This window comes from Ovis canadensis, chromosome 14, assembly GCF_042477335.2.
Source record: "Ovis canadensis isolate MfBH-ARS-UI-01 breed Bighorn chromosome 14, ARS-UI_OviCan_v2, whole genome shotgun sequence".
In the NCBI taxonomy this organism is placed as follows: domain Eukaryota; kingdom Metazoa; phylum Chordata; class Mammalia; order Artiodactyla; family Bovidae; genus Ovis; species Ovis canadensis.
Genome location: NC_091258.1, coordinates 38,665,591 through 38,689,887, shown reverse-complemented (window position 1 = coordinate 38,689,887; position 24,297 = coordinate 38,665,591). Strand labels below are relative to the sequence as shown.

The window sequence follows — 24,297 nt, the reverse complement described above, 5'->3', positions numbered from 1 at the left end:
GAGCCCTTGGGGCTCCCTTGGTGGCCACTGGCATGAGAGTGACCACCCTAGGAAGGTATTCAGGGGAAGGGAAGCAGCCCCCTAAGAAGTCCCGTGGACCAGATTTAGACTGAGGCCCAGTGATTAGAAGGCAGGGGCATGGGATCCATGAGTGAGTGCTGTGGTTCTTGGACCCTCAGTGTCTTGGGCTTTTGGCTCAGAGAAAACCTGGTCAAGGGTTAGACTGGGAAGCATTTTCATGTTTAAGGATTTCAGCTGTTCAGGTGTGGCCTCTTGTTTTGTTTTGTGTACTTGGTGTAAAGCAGTGTTTAACGTGCATCAGAGTCACCTAGGGGCTTGTTAAAACGCAGATTTCTGGGCACTAAGCCTAGAGATCCTGATTTCACAGGTCTGGGCTGGGGTAGGGAATTTGCTTTTCTAACAAGTTTCAAAGTGATGCTGATGCTGACCCTTCACTCTGCAAACCACTGGTGTTAAAGGGTGCAGACCAGAAAACCAGAGGGGTGACAGAGTCCCACCCGTGGGGAGGCCCTAGGCGACCTCCGCATGCTTGCCTGGTACAGCTTATGGAGGTCTGCGGTTTGTGATTCCAACAGCGCAGTGATAAGACTGACGAGCTGTGAGGTGAATGCTGGGGGGTGATGGTGGGCCATGGGATTTAGAAAAGTCTCAGGGGGTGCAGGATGGGAGTACAGGGTGATTTGAGGGTGGTGAGGAGGCTGGGGAGGAAGGAGAGGCTGGCCGACTGCTAGGGGAGCTGACAATCCGGGAGAGCGGCGCCGATGCAGCTACTCGATTGTGCGGGGTGCGGCGGGGGGTGCTGGAGAGGGGCGATAGGGGGTCCCTGGGGGTGGGGGTCCTCCGGAAGGCTAGACTGAGAAGGGCCCAAGGAGTCCTCTAGGGGATAGGGGAGCAAGGAATGTGTGTATGATTCCCATAGAAATGGAGAGAGGGTGGTAGGAATCTGGGGACTGGGACCTGATGTGGAGTTCAGATTTCGGGGGCTGAGAGGCGATGTGAGACTGCAACTGGGGGCCCAGGAAGGGAAGGTGAGGCTGAGCCGGGGTTGAGGAGGGCCACCTGATGGGGCCCGCGGAGGCAAGCAAGGAATGGCGGCGGAGGTGGAGGTGGGAGGAGGCGGGGAGGGCAGGGAAGCCGGGGCAGAACTTGGTGTCCCTCAGCTCGGAGGAATACGGCGGGGGCGGGCCGCCAGGGGGGACGGGGCGGGGCGGAGCGGGGCGGCGAGGGTGAGCCGGGCGGCGGGGTGGCTCCGCGGAGTCCCAGCCGGAGCCAAGCTGGACGGCCGCGCCTCCCTCGCCGTCCCCGCCCGGAGCCCGGCGCCGCCGCTGCCCGGCCGCCCCGCCGCCCCCGCCGGCCGCGCCGTGACGCGGGCATGAGCCTGGCCCTCCGCCCGCTGAGCCAGCGCCCCCGGCAGGGGCCGCGGCGCCCAGGTAACTAGTGGGGCGCGAGGCGGGGAGGGGGGCCTCAGGTCGCGCAGGAGCCCTCCAGACCCTAGGCGACTCCTCCGTGAGGACTCTCCAAGCCCATGGGACCTTCCTACCCTGTGGGGGTCCTCAGGGGTCCACTTCCAAAAGCCAATCCCTGCCACCGGAACTACCCCTTGAGCCCCACCTTCCCCCAGCTCTCTTCTCCAGGGGAGCCCAGGTCAGGGCTTGACCTCACACCTTCCCCGCACCTACCCCACACCTACCCATCGAAAGAGCCCAGGCCCTCGTGCTCCCTGGCCCTGCCATCTCGAAGGGGCACAGCTCCGCTCCTCATAACTTGCCTCCTCGCACCCTATCTGCTTTCATGCCTCCTACACTCTCAGTACCCGCCCCGCCCGCCCCTAAATTCCTAGAGACTCTCCAACTGCCCCACCGTCCACCCCACCTACAGATGATTCCTGCCGTACAACTTAAACTCGCAGCCAGCTGCCCGCTTTTGTTGATTGTTTCTGCCTGTTCCTGGGGTCCTGTTCACTCTCTCCCCCAGAACTCCCGAAGTCCGGCTTCCCGTTAAATGCTTGCTGTCACTGCAGAGGGGTATGAGCGGAGGCTGGCACCTGGGCCGTGTCCCAAGCTGTGGCTCCGTGGCTGTTGCCAGGAGACTCAGATGGAGGGTTTCGGGTGTAGGGGTCTGAGAGTCAAGGGCAGTGACAGGCGGGCAGGATCCACAGCAGCGGTTTGAGGCTGGGCTTATTTAGTGCAAAGTCCTTTCTTGCCCCTTTCAAAAGATGTGGCTCCAGTGCAGGCCAGTCCTATCCCCCAGCTGGGTTGGGTCTCAGGCTGTGCCCCCAGTTGCTTGTCCTTCTGAGCCTGGGCAATGGTTACTTCTAGCTCTTCTCTCCCAGGGAGGGCAGCAGAGCTGGGCATGATCTCACCCAACACCCAGGGCCAAGGTGGGGCCACCCAGCCAGGCCTGGACATGGGGTCAGCCGTGCTGTCTCCCCCCGTGTCAGCTCTGAACCAAACTGTGGGTCCGGGGCCCAGGGAAATGGGAACCCACCACTGCCCACGTGTCTTTGGAAGCTGAGCTGGGTCTGACCAGGTGGATATTGGTGGTGGGAGAAAGGATGAAGAGGACAAAACAAATCCTGGAGATAATTACGTTTTCAGCCCCCATGTACTGAGTACCTACTCTGCACTCAGCAATAAAGAATCCACCTGCAATGCAGGAGATGTGGGTTTGATCCCTGAGTTGGGAAGATTCCCTGGAGAAGGGAATGGCTACCCACTCCAGTATTCTTGCCTGGGAAATCCCATGGACAAAGGAGCCCAGCGGGCTACAGTCCATGGGGTCGCAAGAGTCGGACACGTCTGAGTGACTAAACAACAACACTGCACTGGGCACCATTCTAGGTGGTAGGACGGAGCTGTTAATTAGAGGAGGCTTAGCCACCAGGGAGCTGACATTCTAGGATGTTGTTGGAGACAGTGGCCAAGCAAACCAGCAGATGAAGAGGTGAAACCTATAGGGATATGTGGGGACAGTGGAAGCCAGGTGTGGTGGTAGAGGCTGACTGGGGGCTCCCTTTGGCCAGGATGGTCAGGGAAGGACTCTCTAAACTGATGGTCTTTAAACTGATGCGGTAGAATGAACCTTGGACCATCTGAGGGAACAGTGTTGTATAGGCAGGGAACAGCAAGTGCAGTGATCCCACGTGGGTAAGAATTAGGCATGTTGAGGAACATCCCCCGCACCATCCCCTGGCAGTGGGGAGATGAGGCCAGAAGAGTGGGGGGAGGACGGGAGGCAGACCAGCGGCAGTGGTCTGGAGACATAGCACCACCGTCCTGGCTGGAGGGCCCGGAAGACAGTGACAATGACTGTTCTGATGTCTCTTTCTTCCAGTCTTCTCTTCCCAATTGGTTTTGGATCTGACTTTGCCACCCACTTTCAGACCTGCGGTGTTTCAGGTGGTGGTTGCTTGTGAGGATTTGCAGGGGTGGAGGAGGTCAGGGATGGGACCGTCCGGGGAAGGGAGGACCTCCTCCTGGCCCCTGATAGCCATCACACGGGAGTAGAGAGGACCAGGTGGGGGTGGGGGTGGGGGATGGGAAATGTCCCTGGTGCTGGAGACAATCCGGTTGATAGGATCTTTGCCAGCGGGTGGAGACACCGAGCAGTCAGTGAGCCGGGGTCCAGGCAGGGCTGTCCCCAAGCCCTGATAAGATCCGATCTGTCGCGGGGTTGGGAGGCCCAGCCAGGCCGACAGCCACTCCGGCTCAGCCATTGGTTGCCAGCAGCAGCAAGTAGCATTTGTTCTGGAGCCAAGCCTCCAGGCAGAATCTGGGTGCAGGGAGGGAGTGCTTAGACAGCCGTCCCACAGGGCAGGTAGGCAGTGGCCCTGCTCCACCCCTCTGCTGGGCACCGGGGAGTGTCCTACCCTTTCTGCACAAGATGCCTGCTCTTCCTGGGAGAGGGGGTACATTTCAGAGTCCAGCTCTCTGGAGGAGCCAGTGGTGTCCTGGTCAGGGCAGGTACCATTTGTGGCTGAGCAACCACATTGATGCTAGGCTGGGAGCAGGAATGAGGCTCCTTACTCCTTCCCTGTTGAGGAGCTGTGTTGAGGGGGTGCTGGACACCCTGCTTAGCCTCTCAGAGTGCTCAGAGCTGACCTGACAGACCTGAGACCACAGTTAGCGGGGTGTCTTTCCCTGCTGCAGGCTTGTGATTGCCAGAGCTGCTGGGGGTTCAGTAGTGATGGGGAAAGTGGCCCCAGGTGTGGTAAGGGGAGGAGGGCTGCAGGGGGAGCCTTCCTGGTTCCTGCCTACTGTGCTCAGCCGACTGCCATCTCTTGATGCCTGATTGGGTCTGCACAGGCTCAGCCAGGGGTCCACGTCTTTTGAGGGATTGGTTGGTTCTGGGTACCCCCCCCCAGATCCCATTGCCCATCAAATGTGTAAGTCTACCCATTGACCCTTCCCCCTCTCTCCCCGCCTCCCCAGCTCTCCTGTGCTGTATCACTCTGGGCACCAGCTTGGGTCTTGCTCTTGCATATTTATTTGGAACCAAGTAAGGTCAGCACCACCTGTGACTCCAGGCCAGCGTGAGCTGCCGGGCGCCCTGCCACCCATGCTCTCCCTGGAAGGTTACTCTTCCTGCTGGTTTATTTCTAGGGCCTGGGGCCTAGGGTGGGGTGTGGACCTGTGGACAGATGTGCCAGGGGTACTCCTGAGAGCTTGGCGGCTGCAGTCACTCAAGGGGTACGGCGGGGAAGGTAACACGGAGAGGCAGGTAGGAGCAGGCCTGTGTCGGGCAGGTGAAAGGCTGGGTTAGGGTGATCTCACAGCCCTTGGCTGGGCAGCAGCTCTCGAAATACAAACATCCCTTTGGGTTTTCAAGGCAGATGCTCTTGGTCCAGCGTGGGCAGGCAGGTGCCTCAGGGATTCATTTCCTCGTTTTAAATGGGCTGATTTATCTTCTTTTTTTTTTTTTTTTAGTTTTATTTTACTAGTGGGGAAATTGAGGCACTGAGATGTTAAGCGGCTTGCCCAGGACCTCTTGCCATTGAATGCATGTTCCTGGCTGGACCACATCCCGAGCTGCCTTGGATGAACCGGGGGCCCCATGCATGCTGGTCAGTGTGTTCTGAAAGAGGCCTCTCTTGCATGGCCCCTCAGCCAGTGGCCGGCTGGCCATCATCTCAGAGGGGACTTTTACAGAGCCAGTCCTTGCTGGGGGTGGTCAAGGAAGCCCCAGATGGTGGAGACAGAGCTGGGAAAGCTTGTTCATCTCTGAGTGCCAGCACCTGGGTCTAGCAAGGCTGTTGGAGAGGTCAGTACCAGGGAGAGACCCCACAGCCGACCTTACAGGAGGAAAACAGATCACTTGGGTGTGGCAGGGTCTTGGCCCCCAGGGAGCTGGGAGAGAGGGCGTGGATGGGCATGGAGGCTGCTGAGGGGTGCTGAAGGGGCTCTCGGGGTACACGGGGCATAGAGAGCACTACCCTCTGTGTCCCTTCGCCTATTTGCATGTGCACACTGGGGTAGTCACATCTGTTCCTTGTTAGGCACTCGACAGACAGGCCTCCAGAAGATTAATTAATGCCAAGCTGCTGGCAGCTCCAGCAGGATGCTTGCCCCAGGGTCCTGTCCTGGCAGCACAGATGCCCAGCTGACCCCAGCGTGCTACCACATTCTCATCCAGAGACGCAGGGGGCCATGTTGCAGGCACAGCCCTGCCCCGAGCCTGGGTGGCAGAGAAGGCTAAGGCTGTGGTGAGTGGCCAGAGCCGGGTGGCAGAGAAGGCTAAGGCTCTGGTGAGTGGCCAGAGCCAGGTGGCAGAGCATCCCATCCCTAGGCCCGCCTCCATCACCCGCTCCGAAACTTATTTGTCCCTGACTGAAGCCTGGACTTGCTCTGTGACCCTGGCCACGCCGCCTCTCCTCTCTGGGCAGCTTGCTTTTCCCCAACCATAAAATGATCTGAAATGGATGTTGGGCTGGGTCATCACTGAGGCACCCGCCTCCGCCAAGTCTGAGTCTTTGTTATCTGCCGACCTGCCTGATTCCAAGAGCCCCTGGTGGCACCCCTTTTCCAGCTGCATATGGACTTCCCGTTAGTCCCCCTCAATGTGGTCCAGCTGTGTCCTTTGCTCCCACCCCAGGTGTTTGCTAGTTCTCCGTGCAATTAACTCCTGCCTGGGTCCAGGACACAGGACACCGAGAGTCCTGTCCAGACCCGGTGCCCTCACAGACCAACCTGGCCTTCCCAGTGCCAGGGCAAGGCAACCGCTTCGACAGTGGCCACTGCCAGCCTGCCCAGCACATTCTTCAGGCTTATCTGCAGGCCCGTCCCATTGGACTCTGCCCTCCCACCCAGGAAGCAGCACCCAGACAGGCTGCTGAAGAGTTCCAGGGGGCAGGGAGAGCAGGGTTTGAGGGGACGGTTCTGACTCTTGCCTGGAGCTGGGGAGATCCAGGTATAGAACAGAGTGGGACAGAGGGCCTGGGGTAGTGGGGGTGCTGTCTGCTGAGACCATGGGGTGGATCATCTGACCTCGGGGAGCATGGTCCCAGAATCTGTGCCATCTCCCAGGAGCCCGTCTCTTGGAAGGCTTCCCGCAGGGAGGTGCCCGTGCAGGAGGGGGGCTTTCTGGAAGCCTGCACCTCAGCTGCAGCAGGAGCTAGGGCCCCGCCGGCAGCTCCCCGGCCACCTTTTCCTCTGCCCCCACCTCCACAGCAGGAGCCGGAGCCCGTCCTCCCAGGAAGGGGTTAACCGTGTGAGGGAGGGGACTGGGCTAGACCATTTTCCTCGTAGAGGCCTCCACCTCGGGTTTTCCTGAATGGTTCTGCCATCCTGGGGTGGGGAGGGAAGGGAAGGAAGAAGGGCGGGCTGAGGGAGGAAGGGAGGGGACGAGTGTGGGTAGAGGAAGGAAAAAAAGATCGAGACAGCCAGGGGAAGAGAAAGATGTCACTGTCTAATCTCCCTGTCATTTTTATTTCCAGCAGGCGCCGGGCGAAGGGGCTGCTAGAACAATGCTGAGGCGGGCGAGGTGAGGAGCAGCTCCGCGCAGCAGCCCCGTCGGAGGATCTCGAACAGGTGATCGGAGGAGCCGGGGAAACCGAGGCCACCTGGGCATCCCTCCCCTCGGCGCCCGAGAGAGACGAGCCTCAAAGACACAGTGGAGAAACCATGGCGACCAATTTCAACGACATCGTCAAGCAAGGCTACGTGAAGATGAAGAGCAGGAAGCTCGGGGTGAGCCACCTTCCAAGGGGCCCTCGGTCTGGCATCTGGGATGTCGGGGGGGTGCGCGGCCACCTGCCGGTTCCTGGCCGGCCATCGCGCATTGCTGGTCTCTCGAGGTTTCTGGCCGGCGGGCTGCCTGGCATGTGCCTGTGCCCGGCTCTGCCCACTGCGGCCCCCGCCCCAGCCCGGCTGGCTGGAGTCCCTGTGGCTGGGCCAGTGGTGGTGGCCGATGGGCAGGCGGCTCCCCTGCTATTGTTGAAGTTGTCGCCTGGGCAGCGGCTGGAAATGCCGGGCTCTATCTGAGCTGAGACCAGCTTGTCACTTCCCCTTGCCATCACCTCCTCGTCTCCCCCTCCCCTCCCCTGGCCTCTTTTCTTTAAAGTACCTCATCTCTCCTGCTTCCCGTGGCTTGCTGTGTACCGGCATTTATTTATCTTTGGTTGTTGCTTCTACGGTTGAAGTATTGGCCAAGGAGAGTGGTTGGTTGTTGGGGGTAGGGCGGCGGTACGAGGGGCACAGAAGCTGGCATTTATGTGGTTTATGAATGAGAACCTGGGTGGGATGGCCCGTGGCATTGGGCCCGGCTGCTTTCCTCCCAGGTTTTGGGGGCTTGGAGGGCCTATGGAGATGAGGCCTCAGATGTACCTTTGCAGGGTGTGCACCCTCGCCCACCCCCTACTGGTGAAACCCCCCCAAAAGGCATGAGCAGGGGCCCCAGGGACCAACTTAATAATCTTGGTGAGGTTGTCCCAAGAGCTGCCTTTATTCCCTGACCCTCCCCGCTCTCTCCATTGAGGGGCCTCCCTAATAAGACGGAAACCCTGGCCCCTGAGATGTCCCAAGTCTTGTGTTTACCTGGGCCTCCTGCCCGCCCTCCCCCACCTCCCCCATGGCCTTGGTGGGAGTGGGGGTGCGATCTGACTTTCAAGGCTTCCTGGCTCAGCAGAGTGGGCTGGCGGAGAAGGCGGGCTCTGATACTCAGGGGCCCTTGTGTGGGTACCAGACAGAACAGGACTGGCCTTGGAGCAGGGTGGTTCTTGTGCCCCCTTCCACTCCTGTGGCCCCCACCCCCAGGGCCCCTGCTGGGGGCTCCTCTGTCCAGGCAGCCAGTTAGCTGGTGGGCACTGGGGGCTCTTCTGCCCAGGCAGGGGGCAGCCACTTAGCTGGTGGGCACGTTGGGGTCTTACCTGGATTTGGACTGTGTCCCAGCCTGGGCCCTGGTGGCCATCAGCCACTGTGTTCTTGCCCCAAGAGAAGGATGGAGCCCACTTGGGGCACAGAATGAGGGGAAAAGCTAAGGCTGCGGTGGGGAGGCAGGGGGCAGGGGCCCAGCTTCTAGTGTGGCTCCTTCCTCAGGGCCTTCAGGCCCCCAGGGGCCAGCTGGGCTGAGGGCCGGTCCAGAGCAGAGTTTCCCAGGAAGCCGAGGCACTTGATGTGGCCACTTGGGCTCAGAACCCGGCCTGTTTCAGGGGGAGGCCCGGGAACCTACGGTGGACACAGTCAAAGGCAGGGTTTGGGAGCTGGGCTGTGGCCAGGCCCCGTCTGGAGTCACCCCCACTCAGGGAACTCGACTTCCCCCTGCAGATCTGCTGTGAGGGGCTGGGGCCACCCGGCCATTCTTGTCTCAGCCCACAGAGGTGAGGGGGGAAGGGCTGAAAGAGATCAGGAGCGGGCCCTCCTACCTGCCAGGGCTTTCCTCCCAAGGCAGAGCTGTGGCAGAGTGTTTCTGAAGCGCTGATCAAAGACCTGTGAGAAGTGGGGAAGGAGGGCTCTTGAGCGCAGTGGCTCCCTGGGGCTCTGTGTTCGTGCGGAGTGTGTGTGCGTGTATGCGTGTGCATGTGTGTGTGTGTGTATCTTGTAACCAGGCAACCAGAGCGCTCAGGCCCCCAGGCCTTCTGCCCCTGCAGGCTGCACAGAGCCCAGCCTGGCAGGGCACGTCTGAGTTGGCAGCATTCATTCATCCATCCATCCATTCACGGTCCCTACACATGATCATTCACTTGTTCAGCAGGCTCTGTTCACGAGGCTACTGGCATGTGAGGATTCTGAGAATAAAATACAGTCTCTGCCCTAAAAGAGCTGCTCAGCTTAGAGCTGAGGTCTGCTGGGGTTTATGTGGACAGGCCGAGGGCTGAGCCAAGGTCAGGGGGGCAGAGACAGACATGTCTCCTAGAGTCTCCGGAGCCTGAAATAGCCTGGTGTGAGCAGCTTCTCAGGATGGAGACTGCCTCGACCCACTGCACCCTGGGAACCTGACTGCCGAGGACCTGGTGCCCACATAGCAGGGCAAAGAGGAGGGTCCCTCAGTCTCCACACTGCCAGTGAGAGGAGCGCTGGAGATTCCGGGGAATGGCTCTGCCAGCCTTCTGGAATGCTTGCTGAAAGAGTGGGTACACCCCAGCTGGACTTTGGGCTGGAAAAGAGCCGTAGAAGGAAGAGTCAGAGGCCCAGGCAAGTGGCTAGGGCCAACAGTGTGGCAGCTCCCCGCTCCCTGGCTCCCTTGCCTTTCGGATGGAGTCCAGGAAGCTATAGAGAATTTAGGTGGATTTAGGCAAGGGTCACTGGCGGTGGTTGGGACAAGGAGTGATGAACCTTGCTGGGAAGACTCTGTGCTCTGGGGGTGATTCCAGGTTCCTGGCTCTGCTCCTTGACCTCTGAGAGCACCTGGTTTCCCAGCTGGAGCAGGAAACTAACTCTGGTTCCCTTCATTCCCAGGATGGTCAGTGAATGAAGAGGTCCTAGAGACAAGAGGGGGTGTTACCTACATCAAGAGCTGTCCCCTGGCTCTAAGAACAAGGGCTGTGGTGATGTGCGGGCTGGGAGCGGGCTCAGGCCTGATTCCTGTCCGCACGACATTGCTTCTGTCCTGGCCGGTGCTCTTGGGCAGAGCCTTAGCGCAGTGGTTTCCCAGTACGGCCTTGGCTCCAGGCAGCTGGTTTTAAATACCAGTTCTACCATTCATAAGCTGTTACTCAACTCTTGGGTGCCTCAGATTCCATCTGTAAAGTGGAGATGATAATAGAACTGACCTCAAGAGTGACCCTGAGATTAAATGTGAGGAGTGCTAATAACAAAAAGCACAAATAAATGTTGGCTACTTAGGTTAAACCCAGAGCTGAACTCATAGTAAACAGTAACTCAGGAGCACCTTTTATGGAGCCAGCCAAGAAATGATTGCCTTTTCAATCTGGGGAGGGGTCTCTTCCCCAGGGTGGGATGTCACAGTGGTCTTTTGGGCCTGAGCCCCCTAGAAGGCTATGTGGCACTGCCCCTCGTGGTAGGCAGGGAAAACTGCAGGGTCACTTTGGCTGCGCTGGGAGTGGTCCAGGGTCCATCCCCCTGCCATCTCGCCCCACAGATCTACCGGAGGTGCTGGCTGGTGTTCCGAAAGTCCTCCAGCAAGGGGCCCCAGCGGCTGGAGAAGTATCCAGACGAGAAGTCCGTGTGCCTCCGAGGCTGCCCCAAGGTTAGGGGGCCTGGGCCCTAGCTCCCCAACCTGTAAGCAGTGATGATCTGTTCAGAGTCCTGAGGGCCAAGAGGACCCTCCTGGGGGTGGCAGAGCTGTGGGGGATGTAGCGGGAGGTGCTTCACCCTGGCTGAGTCCCCTGTGGATGCCGTGCCAGGTGACAGAGATCAGCAACGTCAAGTGTGTCACACGGCTCCCCAAGGAGACCAAGAGGCAGGCAGTGGCCATCATATTCACTGACGACTCAGCACGGACCTTCACCTGCGACTCAGGTGAGGGGATGGGGCTGCAGGCGGTGTGCTGGTCAAGGTCCAATTGGTAGGGGTCAGAGCCAGGCTAGCTCTCCTGATGGGGTGTGAGGTGTGGGGGAGGAGGGCGCCCCCCAGGATGAGGTGGGCAGGCAGGCAGAGTCCACTGGCCTCGCCCTCTCTGCTTTGCATGCGGGGACTACTCCGGCTGAAGCAGGTGGGGTGGGCTGCCGAGGGACCCTGAGTTGGCAGCATGATGAGATACTGTTTTCTCCAGAGCTGGAGGCAGAGGAGTGGTACAAGACACTCTCTGTGGAGTGTCTGGGGTCGAGGCTCAACGACATCAGTCTGGGAGAGCCAGACCTCCTGGCCCCGGGAGTGCAGTGTGAGCAGACAGGTGAGGCCTGGTGCTGGCACAGGGTGGGGTGGGGGGACCTCCCCTCACCCCCCGAAAGCGCCAGGCCCTCTTGTTCTCTCCCCTCCAGATCGCTTCAATGTCTTCCTGCTGCCCTGCCCCAACCTGGACGTGTATGGCGAGTGCAAGCTGCAGATCACCCACGAGAACATCTACCTCTGGGACATACACAACCCCCGCGTGAAGCTCGTCTCGTGGCCCCTCTGCTCACTGCGCCGCTACGGCCGGGATGCCACCCGCTTCACCTTTGAGGCTGGCCGGTAGGACCCGCTCGCCTCCCCACCCTCCAGCCATGGTCTTGATGGTGGCTGTCATTCACTTGTGTTGGGCCCTGTGCTGAAAGCTCATGTATCAGCATAGCATGCTGAAGGGGAACATAATATTCCCATTTTACTGAAGAAATCGAGGCTCCCAGCAAGTACGTCAAAAGCTCAAGTCAGATGCTGGCACTGGTACTGACCTGCTCTGTGATGGCAGACCTTTGTCTCAGTTTTCTTATCTGTCATATGGGATAATAAAAGTACCTAGCCTCATACACTGGGTGATGATGGTGAGGACTGGGTGTAGCTTGCACTCTGGAGCAGCCTGCCTAGACTCCGATTCTGTATACTCCACCATGTAACTTTGGTTGTTACTTAGCTTCTGAATGCCTCAGTTTTCTCATCTATAAGATAGTTTGAGAAGAACTGTAGTAATTAGGAAACCAATTGCACACAGACCAGGTGGTGGAGAAAACAGGATGGATTAATTCTTGTAAAGCATTTAGACCACCACCTGGCCCATGGAAAATGTTCAGCACGTTTGAGCTCGGTGGTCAGGCCCTCAGGTAACAGCCCTGCCTGTTCCCAAAGGAGAGCCTGACTGAGCATGTCACATACGTGGGACGTGCCCACCACCGTGCTCTCTGTGCTCCCTGTGTCCCCAGGATGTGTGACGCTGGAGAAGGGCTCTACACCTTCCAGACACAGGAAGGGGAACAGATTTACCAGCGGGTCCACAGTGCCACCCTGGCCATCGCCGAGCAGCACAAACGAGTCCTGCTGGAGATGGAGAAGAATGTGAGGGTGAGGCCACGCGTGTCAGTCCAGGGTAGGGGGCGGCGGGTGGGCAGTCAGAGGACCGGGAGAGTGCCAGCCGACTCCAGCTCGTGAGTATGGCAAAGGCAGGCAGGGTCTTGGGCTGGCCACCCCTGGGCTTAGCCGCTGACCCTTCTCTGCCCCACAGCTGCTGAGCAAGGGCACAGAACATTACTCATACCCCTGCACGCCCACTACCATGCTGCCCCGCAGTGCCTACTGGCACCACATCACAGGTTCCCAGAACATCGCTGAGGCCTCCAGCTTCGCCGGTGAGTCACTGCTGTGCGTCATCCCCACCAGCCAGGAGGCTCTGTGGAGGACAAGGTGTGCTGGGCAGGGGTCTTCTGTCCTGGGCCCAAGTCCTCAGCCTGCGTCTGTGTCCACAGGTGAGGGGTATGCGGCAGCCCAGGCCAGCTCAGAAACGGACCTCCTCAACAGATTCATCCTGCTAAAGCCAAAGCCCAGCCAGGGGGACAGCAATGAGGCCAGGGCCCCTTCCCAGTGACGGCAGAGCTAGCGTGCCTGGATGACCGCTGGGGCTGCCTGCAGGGGCTGTGGGCCAGAAGCTCAGAGAAAGGGAGCAAGCTGTCCCTTCTCTGCCCCCAAGGGTGAGACTGGACCAAGGCAAAGGGCTGGCCACGCCACCTGAGCATGTGTGAGGGGCTGGAGCTACCATAGGACTATATACGGTTAATGATTTTAACATATATGGCTTATGACATTATTCTATATTAATAAGATTTCCCCCTCTGTCCCTCCCTGCCACCACATACACATCTTTTATCCCCATGACCAGGCCACAGTCAGGGCTGTTTCTGAATGTGAGGGCGGTGGTTTTTCCTGTTCCCCAAGGGGTACCAGCCCTCCTGCTTTGGGCCCGAGGAGGGAGACAGTCCGCACTCCTGGCGCCTGCTCTTGCTGCTGGCTTTCCCACGCAGCCCAGGGGTGGAGACGGCAGGTGGCTCCTTGGTCCCTCTGGGCTTGGTGGCACAGGAAGGATCCGCGCTTACACTGTGCCACTCGGCAGCCTTGCACTTGGGAGTTTTACGCAGAGGTGACATCTGGCTGACACCTCAAGTGAAAATCTGGTTTTAAAGTGGTTTCTGCCCAGGCTCTTCCTGCTTCGTAGGCTGAGAAGACATCCTGGGGGCAGGGTGCTGATTACCTCAGCCCAGGGAGGGTGGCCTCCCGAGCTCTTTCCTGCTCCAGGGCCAGGCTGGCCCCCAGGAGGACTGCGGGGTCGGGGTGAGCACCCTGCTGCCCCCTCACTGACCAGGTGGGCAGTGCTCCCGTGGAGGGTGCCCCCCTGCCCTGTGTGGCCTCCCTCTGGCCAAAAGGACTCAAAAACCGAGACCACCCCATTTCCTCCTCCCCACATGGTGCTGAGGCTCCCTGCTGAAACGCAATTAAAGCAATTGATTTTCTAGTGCTGGTATTTATTGACTACCGTGCAGAAGGGCTATCTTTCTACTCACATCAAACCTTTGGTTGTGTGTGTGTTGGGTTTTTTGTTTTTAATATTTTAGGGTTCTAATCTGTGGGAACAGACCCTGTTGTAAATAACCACTATTCGAGTCGTGGCAGGATGGTAAAGCAAGAGGCCCCTCCAGACAGAGCCCTGGAGCCAGGGAGGGGCCACGGCCCGCTCAGCTCTGAACCTGACCCAGGGAATGACCACCCCAGGAGTAAGCTAGCCTGAAGGAGGGCACCCAGAGGTCACGGGGAGGGAGGCAGAGCTGGCTGGCTCGGTTCGTGGCTTGATGACGCATGAAGGAGATTACGTACGTTGTGCTCTTTATTGCCAAAAATAAAAACTTTCAAAAGACAACTACTGTTAATAAATAACCCTTCCTTTCTGTACTAGATTTCCGGTTTTCTCCAGGCTTCTCCTGCCAGGCTGCCTAATTAACTGCGTTGGGTGTGTGCCTACCAACAGGGCTAAGGGGTCAAGGCCAGATCTTCATTAAGGTCCTTGTCCTCTTCCCCGGCCTCCCACCACACCCACAAATTAAATCATCTGGCCATTGTTGGTGAAGATTGAAACTGATGGGTAGAGAACAAAATACAAGTTTACTGGCGGGAAGAGGGGGATAGCCTGGGACTAACACTACTCTTAAGAGGTTCTCAGATTCAAGACACTTGAGAATCTGAGTGAAAGACCAATAGGATGGCGGAGGCAGGGACTGCAAGGGCGCTTGGGCAGCCCGAGTGAGGATTCCAGAGTCAGTCCCTACATACAAGCCTACAATGGTGAGCACTCCAACTTGTGAACAGAAAGGGTTTGAAGTAAAGAGCTGGAATGACCCAAAGATGAGAGTCCAGTTCAGTGGTTGTCAACAGGGGAGCCCTATGGCCCCTGAGGCACGCTGGGAGACCGGGTGGAAGGAGTGTTTCAGGGAGCACTGCTGCCGACCCACAGGCAGGCCCAGGGACGCTAAATGAAGGGGGAAACTGCCCTGCCAGCAACGGCAGTGGCGGTCCCGGTATCTGTAACCGAGCAAGGCTGGGACGGACCTACCCCTCCCCACTGCTGCCTTGCTAACTGGTACTGAAGGCTTGCCAAGAAACTTGAGCAGCAGCTGTCCAGTCCCCAGGAGCCAAAAAGAGTCTCAGAAGAGACCTGAAATCCAACTGTTTTGCTCAGACAGGTGAGCTGCAGCTAGTTTATGGTGAGGACGTCACTCTGGATCTCGTGGCTTAACTGGGTCTGTAAATCACTCAGCTTCTTCTTTAATCCAGAGAGGGCTGAAAGGACGATGGTCTCGGGGCGCAGAGAGCCACAAGATTCCACATTGTAGTAAAACCTGAGAGGCAAGAGTCCAGTGAGAGCCCTCCACAAAGCATTCAGGCCAGCGGGCCCCAGCTTTGGCCAAGGGCCTCCTTCCCTTCTAGGTCCTGACTCCTTTCTCCCCATGAATTTGACCTTGTCCCAGGGTTGACCTCCATCCAGCTCCTTAAAAACAGTGATCCCAGTGTACTCTGTAGGACCTCAAGAGGGCCATAGCTGCCTCAGAAAGATGTTGTGTGAAAAATCTCAGGACACTTGTGCAGACCCACTCCACACTGAGGGGAAGGAGGATGAATAAGCAGCGCCTCCTGCTCCAGCGTTTTCATGTCTGTCACTAAATGCGTTGGACAATTTGGGGCCCTAGGTTTGATCTTAGATTGACCTTTCTTTGGGGGCTGAATAATCACAACAGGAATAGTCTGGATAACTGGAGGGCCCCCTTCTCCCAGTAACCAAAAGGGGGACTTAAGGGGGGTTTAGCAGTTACCTGCCCTTTCTCAGCTGAGGGGAACTGGACAGGAGGGAAAGGGCTCCCTAACTCAGAGGCTGCACCAGACCTGTATGTTCTTACACACGTGACCTTCGAGTGCCAAACCAGGGTCTTACCTCTCTGGCTTGCCGTTGGGGTCGTAGGGGGCCTGTGACTCATCCTCATCCAGCTCTGAGTACTCACTCTTTGGCCTGAGGTCAAACAGAGGTCAGCACAGGGTTGCTGGGGCCAGCACATGGCCGCTTTTGGGACCCGTGTCTCACAGTCAGGCTGCCCCATCTGGGTCACTAGGAGCCACTTCCACACCTGCCCACCCAGCCGGCCCTCAGCTCCCACCAGGAACATACCATTCCTCCGGCTTGGGGTACACCGTGTGCCTGAGGGCATTGTCAGGGTCATACTCAAACGCCACTCCTGCAGTTGGGTTCCACTTGGCGTGCTCCTTGCCAAAGCCTTTTTTGGCATAGGCTCGCAGTCTCAGCTCCTGGCCCTTTCTCAGCTTGACGATGAGAATGTCTGTGGGGACAGGTGAGAGTCAGTCGAGGGCCGGCAGGGGCACAGTTCTCTGGGTCTGACCTGCAGCCCCTGGAAGACCAGACAACATGAGAGGCTGGGTCTAGTCCCTGCCTCTCTCGGGGCGCCTTACCATCCTGCTCCACGTAGTCGTTGGGGTCATTATCTCGGTTCCTAGATGTCACCTGCAGGGAGTCCAAACAGAGGCATTTATTAGCAGCTGCTCATCTCACCCGGAAATCTTCCAGCACCTCCAGGGATCCCGTCTGTGCTGGTGACTGGCCTCTAACCCCTATCTCATGGCTGTGACAACCTCCTCAGTCAAAACAGTAGCATGGTCTTCAAAAGGGTCCTAAAGCGGCAGAGGGCCCACAGCACCAATGTTTCTGCCCATTCTGGCGAGGGTCCAGAATCATTAGTACTTCTAAGCATCAGGCTCACATTAAGGCAGAGGGTAACACAGGGAAGTTGGCATCTTCTAAGAATCCACCCCAATCTGGCCCACTGGAGCCAGGAGAACAGCAAAGGTCCCAACAGGGAGGGCCTTCCTGACCGGAATGACCCGGGGACTGTTGGAGATGAGGTCTCGAGATGTGACGTGACGCGTCTGGTCTTCGTTGCACCGCACGTCCAGAGTGAACTCCACCGAGCACTCGGGGCAGAACTCTTCACATGTGCAGTCCTGAGGCAGGAGAGAGATAGCAGTGAGTCTGTGGAGAGACGGTGAAGTCTGGCTTGGCTCCCCCCTTCTAATGCCCTGTCCCTGAAGGTTCTTCATCTGATGAAAGGGTGGCCGCAGCCGCCAGTCTCTCGTCAGCTGTATCCATCTACACACCACTCTTGGGCTGCTAAACTGCTCTTCCTCAGAGAACCAAGGCACTAACAGAGGAGGCTTTCATCCCGCACAGTTCAGGATCCATGAGCTGGAACTAGCTTGGGAATGCAATTACCACTTAAAACAATCTAGGGGACAATAGAAAAAAGTACCTTTTAAGCTCCAGACTACTGACCTTTTCTAAAAAAGTTTCACACATTCACAAAAGCAGAGAAGGGTATAACAGACTGCCACCATGTAAGTATCACTCAGCTTTAATAATTCTCAAGTTTGCCATTCTTTAAACTGATTCTAGAAACACTCCCGTCTTAAGAGACTAGCTGCTACCATTTAACGTCAGGCAAGAAGAGAGGTACCAGAATGTAGTCAAGCAAACTGTTCTCCCCTCATATCAGTGAGGAAAATCCAAGCTACTTTTGACGTTTTCAAGATGATGAAGGAAATCTATGGGCCACCCCTGGCCAGCCTGTAATCACACACAGGTGGGACAGGAAGGCAACCTGGACCCCTGAGATGGAATCACTCTTAGAAATATGAAATTAAGGAATCAAAATGTAATGGAAGACAAAAATATAAAAAGGTACTCAACCTAAAAAAAAGAGAGAGAAGAGTCTGTTCAAGAGATCAAGAGACTAAAGAGGTGTAACAACCAAATGCAACGCGTGCATCACAGATCCACAAACAAAAAGCTAATGAGGGGGAATTCCTCGGCAGTCCAGCGGTTCAGACTCTGTCCTTTCTCTGTCAAGAGTGTGGGGTTCAAACCCTGGTCGGGGAACTAAGACCTGGTAAGCCAAGCAGTTCAGCCAAACCGAAAAACAATTATGGACATTTCGAAGATAACTAGGAAAAGCTGAATTTAGACTGTATATAGATAGTACAAATCCACACTAATTTTCTTAGGCTCCATACTGTGGTTAGGTAAGAAAATATCCTTATTTTTAGGACACACATGCTGATGTAGTTAGGGGAGAAGTATCATGATTTCTGTAACGTTCTTTCAGATGGTTTAGCAAAAATCACAACATCTATATGAAACATAGAGCAAATATAGCGAAGTATCAACAACTGCAAATTAAAAGTGAAATGAAAATGAGTATGTATTCTATTTTTAACTTTTCTGCAAATTTTAAGAAAACACAAACGGAAAATCCACACCATCTTTATTCAGTAAATGCAATACTAGAAAAAAATTTAATGGAAGGAACTGTTTAGTCACAGGGCATGGACTAACTGCTCTTCAATTGGTGGTACAACTGTCTTTATCAATATATGTGATGTTTTATTTCTTAAAAACAGACTCTGGGGACATGAAGCAAAAATGATGAAATGTCAAAATGTGACAAGTGGTTTGGCGGCAGCATGCCTATTTGTTTTATTAGCTCCACACTTTGCTGGTGCTTGAATATTTAAAAAAAAAAAACACACATATATGGACTTCCCTGGAGGCGCAGTGGATAAGAATCCACCTGTCAATGCAGGGGACACAGGTTCAATCCCTGGTCCAGGAAGATCCCACATGCTATGGAGCAACTAAGCCCGTGCACCACAACTACTACTGAGCCAGCAAGCAGCAACCACCGAACCTGTGTGCCACAGCTACTGCCGCCCTTGAGCCTGAGGCCAGTGCCCGCAACAAGAAGCCACCACAGTGGAGGTCTGCACACTGCAACCAGGAGTATCCCCGCTCAATGCAACTAGAAATAGCTCGAGCAGCAACGAAGACCCAGCAGAGCCAAAAATAAGCAATTAATAAAACAAACAGCAACACACATATACATTTACAAAATATATCAAATTAGCCATTAGCACACCAAAATGATGTGCCCCTGGGAATACCAGAAAAGGGGTTGATTCAGGACCACATAAAGCCATCAAGAAGGAATACTCTCAAGCTGTCAACTAATGCAGCTCTGGTGAAAGGATGCAGGTAACCTAATCCTATCCTACACGTTCCCTAGTTCTGAGCCCATTAATGTATCGTGGAAGCGGCAAACATCACCCCAGGGGAATGGAGCCATGTTTCAGTAAGACAACCTATAGGGTGAGGCATAAAGCTGGCAGACAGCTGCTGCTCTGCAGGACAGTTCTCACTCCCTCTGCTCCTTGTCCTCACCCACTGGCCTTCTGTTGACGCTCTTTAGCCTCCTAGGCCCCTGTCCCTGGGAAGAGATGCTCTGGAGAACACTGCACACCAGATGCTGAAGAGAAACAGCTCCACCCATTCGGTATAAATGAGTATCCAGGTCTATGTCCCCTCTGGCTAATGAGACTCTCTGATGCCCCTTGAGCCTCATCGATCTGTGGTCCCATCAGAACCAAAGACCGATGCCTGCCCTGGGCTCCAGACATCTCCATACTGTCTTTCTAAAAGCCGAAATCGAGATGGCTGGAAAAAATCTCCTTGGGAACTGAGTTCTCTGCCTCCCCCGAGCTCCCCAAGCACACAGCATACCCGGGAGTACTGCAACTTGTCCACAATGTCGTCACTGGTGAGAGGGATTAATCCTGGGAGACAGAGAAAAGCACACTGAAGAAGGCAGGGGCCAAGCTGGAAAGGAGAGTCCAGAAGTCCCCTTGGGGGTGAGGACGCTTCTTCCTCTGACACTGGCACAGCCCCCTCCCTGTAACTCTCCAAACCCAGCACTCACCAAGTCTGTGAGCAATGAACTCGTCATGAAGGACGGAGGAATTGGCATCAATCTGAACCCAGTCAATTGCTAAAGAATGAAGGAAGCAGAAAAAGCAGACAGGCAGATTAGCCACCAAATTTTCCAGATTTAAAAATCATCTGAAAGTGTTTGTTGCTCAGTCACGTCTGACTCTTCGCAATCCCATGGACTGCAGCCTGCCAGGCTCCTCTGTCCATGGGATTCTCCAGGCAAGAATTCTGGAGTGGATTACCATGCTCTTCTCAGAGAATCTTCCCGATCCAGGGATTGAACCCTAGGGGCTTCCTGCACTGAGGCAGATTCTTTAGCATCTGAGCCCCTCCAAATCATCTAGTGCTTACTAAATTGCAGAGGCCGAGTCAGGCTGCCAGAGACTGATTCCACAGCTCTGGAGCAGGGCCCAGAAAGCTGCATTTTAATAAGAACCACACACACTGCACCGCACTTCCCTGCTCAGGCAGTTATGATGCAGACAGTTCCCTGTATTACCCCAAAAACACTGACCTAAAGATACCACGAGAATGGGAGCGTGTTTCTCAGAGCGGAGTATTTCTGTGGGAAGCACTTAAATCTGCTACTCATGCCAACACCAGTAAGAACACAAACTATTTGGGCACTTGAAAGTTGGACAAACCTCAGAGAAGTAACATAGACTTATGGCCCACATCTCCTTTTGTGATATAATGACTAGATTACCCAAATTAATACTTTATTATCATTCAACCAAATCATGTTTACCCAATTCCTTTAATGGGTAAGGTATACTAATCCCTACCAGCCATGAGCGAGGAGGAGGAGAATTGCAGTGTCACACATAGTTGATTTAAACACATTTACTCATTCATTCATAAATATGTGTACATAAACAATTAAATTCAGAAGTCAAAAGGCAGTGAGACCAACTGTTCAATGAGGGGCATAGACACTAGGAACAGAGGACCAGACATGACCAGACCCCCACCTGCTTGCCCTTCTGCTTCCTAAACCTGAGCCAAGTAAGGACTAAGAGCCAAGCTTTTCTGTCTCTGCCTTTCCTCCCACTGGCGTGCCTTTAACCTCTCCTGTGCAGGATTTAAAATCCTGTGAGCTTCCTATAAACCAGGCCTTGCCCACCCTCTGTGATACAGAGATGAATACTCTCTCCCGGGAGGAAGCTACTCTCTCCTGGAACTCTGTCCACACTTCTCTTAAGACACTTGTCAAATTGCATTATATCTGTGTGCACCTTGCTTCCACCTCAAGCTTCAAAATTTCTTTGGGTCTTCAGATGTCTTAATTTCTGTATTCCTAGCTGGGGTCTGGATTGCAAGAGGTGCTTCATGCTACATGGGAAAAGTGGCGCTTGAATGTCAGGGCTGCACCCTAAAGCACAACTGCCTCACTTTACTCATGATGAAACTAAGGTCCTGAGACCCCACGGGGTGATTAGGCAGAGAAGGAGAACCAGCACTCCAAGCTCTGAGTTGAAAAAGTCTCAGGGGGGTGGTAATGGTGGAAAAACTACAATGTCCTCTGCTTACCAACCAACTGGCCCGTTCATCTCCTTAGGAATTTGCACACTTGATGCGGTAACTATGGCTTACATCTCTTTTTCCTAAACCAAACTCAGAGTTAACACTCGGAAAATATTTGTAGTATATCTGTAGACAGGCAGAACACCCAGTGAAGAGTGGCTGGAACAAAAGCAGAAACAGATCCTTTCTCCTTGAAGCGTCAAACCCACTGCAGCTACGGTTCTCCTTAAACCCTAGAAGAATCTGCCTGCAAATGCAGGAGAAGCGGGTCTGATCCCTGGATTGGGAAGATCCCCTAGAGAAGGAAATGGCTGCCCACTCCAGTATTCTTGCCTGGAGAATCCCATGGACAGAGGAGCCTACAGCCAATGGGGTCGCAAAGAGTCGAACACAACTGAGCAACTGAAGATGAACTCCTAGAGAACCCTGTACTTCACAGCTCTGCGTTTCCAGTGCCTAGCACCACTGCCTGGAGCTTATATGCTCCCGAAATGCAGCTGACGAACAGATTCACATTACCGGGCAATGGAGACTCACTGAACACAAGGCACAGAGATTATTCCCCTTAATCGTTAACGTCGCCCTGACAACTGCTATTAGCGTCCGAACATTAGAGAGGGGACTGCAACAGAGTTTAATAGCTTGCCCAAGTTTCGCAGCGATAGTAAGTGAAAACAGTTTCTGAGTCCCAGTCCACAGACTCCTGAGCCCATGAGCGTCACCAACGCACGGAAAAGAATGGAACTAAATAGCCCGTGGGAGCCAGAGAGGTGGCCAGAGTGGGCCTGGGCCAAGGGCAAAGGGCCCGATCAAGTCTCCAGCACGACTGTCCTCTTAGCGCCCCCAATCCCTCGCCCAAACCAAGGCTGGGGGCAGGAGCTGCAAGGCAAGGGGAGGAGTGGGGTGGGGGGAGAGAGGCCTGGTAGCCCTGGCAAAGAGACTGGGGTCGCTTACCTATTATGGGCACCTCAGCGATGAAGACCCTCCGGATAGAATTTGCCACCCTGAGGAATGAAAACCAAGCGGCGTGTGGGCACCGCAGCCTCGACAGGCCGGGCTCGCGCCCCACCGCGCCCAAAGCGGAAGCCAGTTTTGAAAAGACACGACGTCCCGCAGGCTGGGACCCCGGCTCTCCAGAACCGCCAACCTCTCCCCCAGCAGTCTTACGCCAGGTCCGTGTTCTCGATGATGAACTTGACATTCTCGTCGGTGAGCTCCGTGATCCGCACTGTGGGCTGGTTGGCGTACGGCATCGCGCCCCACGGCTCGCTCGACCTCTGTTGTCAGCTCTGCCGGGCCTGCGCCAACTCCTCCAGCGGAAGTCCGTCAGCGGGGCCTCGCCACTGGCGCGGACGGGCGCTCACAGCGCCGCCTGCTGCTCGGAGGCCTGAAGTTTTCCACCCACCCCTCCCACCTTCTTGAAGAGGCACCACGTTCAACCATTCAGAGGGCGATTTGGCAAAGCATGCACACGCCCTTGATTCCACAGTAACACTTCTAAGAATCCGTACTGCAGAAACATTTGCAGGTGTAAGCAAACATGTACAGGGACGTTCACTGCAGCTGCTGCTGCTGCTAAGTCGCTTCAGCCGTGTCCGACTCTGTGCGACCCCATAGACTAGGCAGCCCACCAGGCTCCGCCGCCCCTGGGATTCTCAGGCAAGAACACTGGAGTGGGTTGCCATTTCCTTCTCCAGTTCACTGCAGCAGTCTCTGGCAAAAGATAAATAAAAGTTGCCCATTGACAGAGACCTGGTTAAATATACAAACACAGGAATACTGTAACGTTTTTTAAAAGAATGAAGTGTGTAAATTTATGGAAGAAGAAAAGTACAGTTGGTCCTCCATATGCAAGGGTTTTTGAATCCAACCAATTGAAGATAAAATTCCATAAAGTTCCAAAAATAAAACAAATTTGCTGCACTATTTATATAGCATTTACAACTATTTACCATAGCATTAAACATTGTGTTAGGTACTATAAGAAACCTACAGATAATTTAAATTCTATGGGAAGGGCACATGTAGGTTACATGCACATAGTAGGCAGTGTCTTAAACAGCCTGCAAAGAGGTCTGATGGGTCTTTTTTTTGCTTTTGGTTGTGCCACATCCATGTCCCCTGAAATGAAGTAAAGTCCTAACCATTGGACTGCCAGGGAATTCCCAGGTGGCAGCAGATTATACAGAGAAGTCCTAAAATAGAACTTGGCAGGGGACAACAGGTAGGGGGCAGAGAAAGAATAATCAGAGGGGACAGAGGCGTTTGCTTTAGCAAGGAGTGACATCTGAGACAGAGAAGAGCATTAAGGGGGCCCTTGCACTAAAGCCTGTATCATCTCAGTAAATTAAGAAGGTTGTCTGTTCAGTGTGAGATGGATGCTATATAGGATAAAAGAGGGAATGGAACAAAATATGATAGCTACTGCAGGCAACTTGACAGGATGTCAAGATAAAAGAATCAGGTGCAGAAAGGGCCCAGAGGAACGTGCGTGAGACAGGAAATTCCCACTAGCCGTTACTCCCATCGTCATTCAGTCCACTCGGGTAGGAGACCGCAGCGCAGAAGACAGATGGCTGTTGGATGCTGCATGCACCAAAATGGTGAAGCCCCAACTTCTCACATGAGGATACTCGGAAAGGGGGTCTTTATGAGGCCCTGAGGATAGAACTCTCAGGAGATTAGTGCTCTAACAAAACCAGGAAGAGACAGCAGAGCACACTGGCATGCTCTCTCTGTTGTGTGAGAATGTAGGGAGAAGGTGGCCATGTGTGTCAGGAAGAAAGCGCCAAGAATCAAGTTAGCTGGCACCTTGATCTTGGACTTCCCGCTTCTAGAACTGTGAGACATATCACCACAGCAGCCTGAACAGACTTACACAACAGAGTTAACCGGACTTAAATAGGGGGCTTGGCCAGCACAGAGGCTGAGAGAATCTGTAAAGCTAAATACTGTGTCAAGGAAATAGTCAGTGATGGGCAGGAGGAGCCGAAGAAGCTAACCGGGAGGGGGAAAGACCCCGTCACCCCCATTTTACTGAAGGGAGGCCTGGGCCCACAGGTGCAGAGCTGTCACAGCTGC

At 55.1% G+C, this 24,297-nt stretch overlaps 2 protein-coding genes and 1 long non-coding RNA gene across 24 annotated transcripts; 1 reads left to right on the top strand and 2 right to left on the bottom strand.

Annotated features, from left to right (window-relative positions):
• Positions 1 to 429: 429 nt before the first annotated feature.
• DOK4 (docking protein 4) lies at positions 430 to 14,232 on the top strand. Of its 22 annotated transcripts, none has more exons than XM_069552837.1 (11): positions 1,267 to 1,451; positions 4,947 to 5,280; positions 5,516 to 5,722; positions 6,953 to 7,205; positions 10,555 to 10,662; positions 10,820 to 10,934; positions 11,188 to 11,307; positions 11,396 to 11,585; positions 12,251 to 12,389; positions 12,550 to 12,673; positions 12,791 to 14,232. In XM_069552837.1, the coding sequence occupies exons 4-11, from the start codon at positions 7,140 to 7,142 to the stop codon at positions 12,907 to 12,909; spliced, it is 981 nt and encodes a 326-aa protein (XP_069408938.1). In that variant the 5' UTR covers positions 1,267 to 1,451; positions 4,947 to 5,280; positions 5,516 to 5,722; positions 6,953 to 7,139; the 3' UTR covers positions 12,910 to 14,232. The 22 variants fall into 22 exon arrangements, with proteins under 22 accessions (XP_069408945.1, XP_069408933.1, XP_069408937.1 ...); XM_069552842.1 differs by having other exon boundaries at positions 1,275 to 1,451; positions 4,961 to 5,280; XM_069552832.1 differs by lacking the exon at positions 5,516 to 5,722 and having other exon boundaries at positions 1,193 to 1,451; positions 4,947 to 5,083.
• LOC138419792 (uncharacterized) lies at positions 6,926 to 7,718 on the bottom strand. Its single transcript, XR_011249067.1, has 2 exons — positions 7,582 to 7,718; positions 6,926 to 7,475 (listed from the first exon to the last, which is right to left on the bottom strand). It is a non-coding gene; the product is annotated as an uncharacterized lncRNA (long non-coding RNA).
• Positions 14,182 to 23,141, bottom strand: POLR2C (RNA polymerase II subunit C). Its single transcript, XM_069552848.1, has 9 exons — positions 22,384 to 23,141; positions 22,171 to 22,220; positions 19,682 to 19,750; positions 19,486 to 19,538; positions 16,749 to 16,877; positions 16,329 to 16,380; positions 16,030 to 16,198; positions 15,799 to 15,873; positions 14,182 to 15,208 (listed from the first exon to the last, which is right to left on the bottom strand). The coding sequence occupies exons 1-9, from the start codon at positions 22,467 to 22,469 to the stop codon at positions 15,064 to 15,066; spliced, it is 828 nt and encodes a 275-aa protein (XP_069408949.1). The 5' UTR covers positions 22,470 to 23,141; the 3' UTR covers positions 14,182 to 15,063.
• Between the last annotated feature and the right edge of the window lie 1,156 nt (positions 23,142 to 24,297).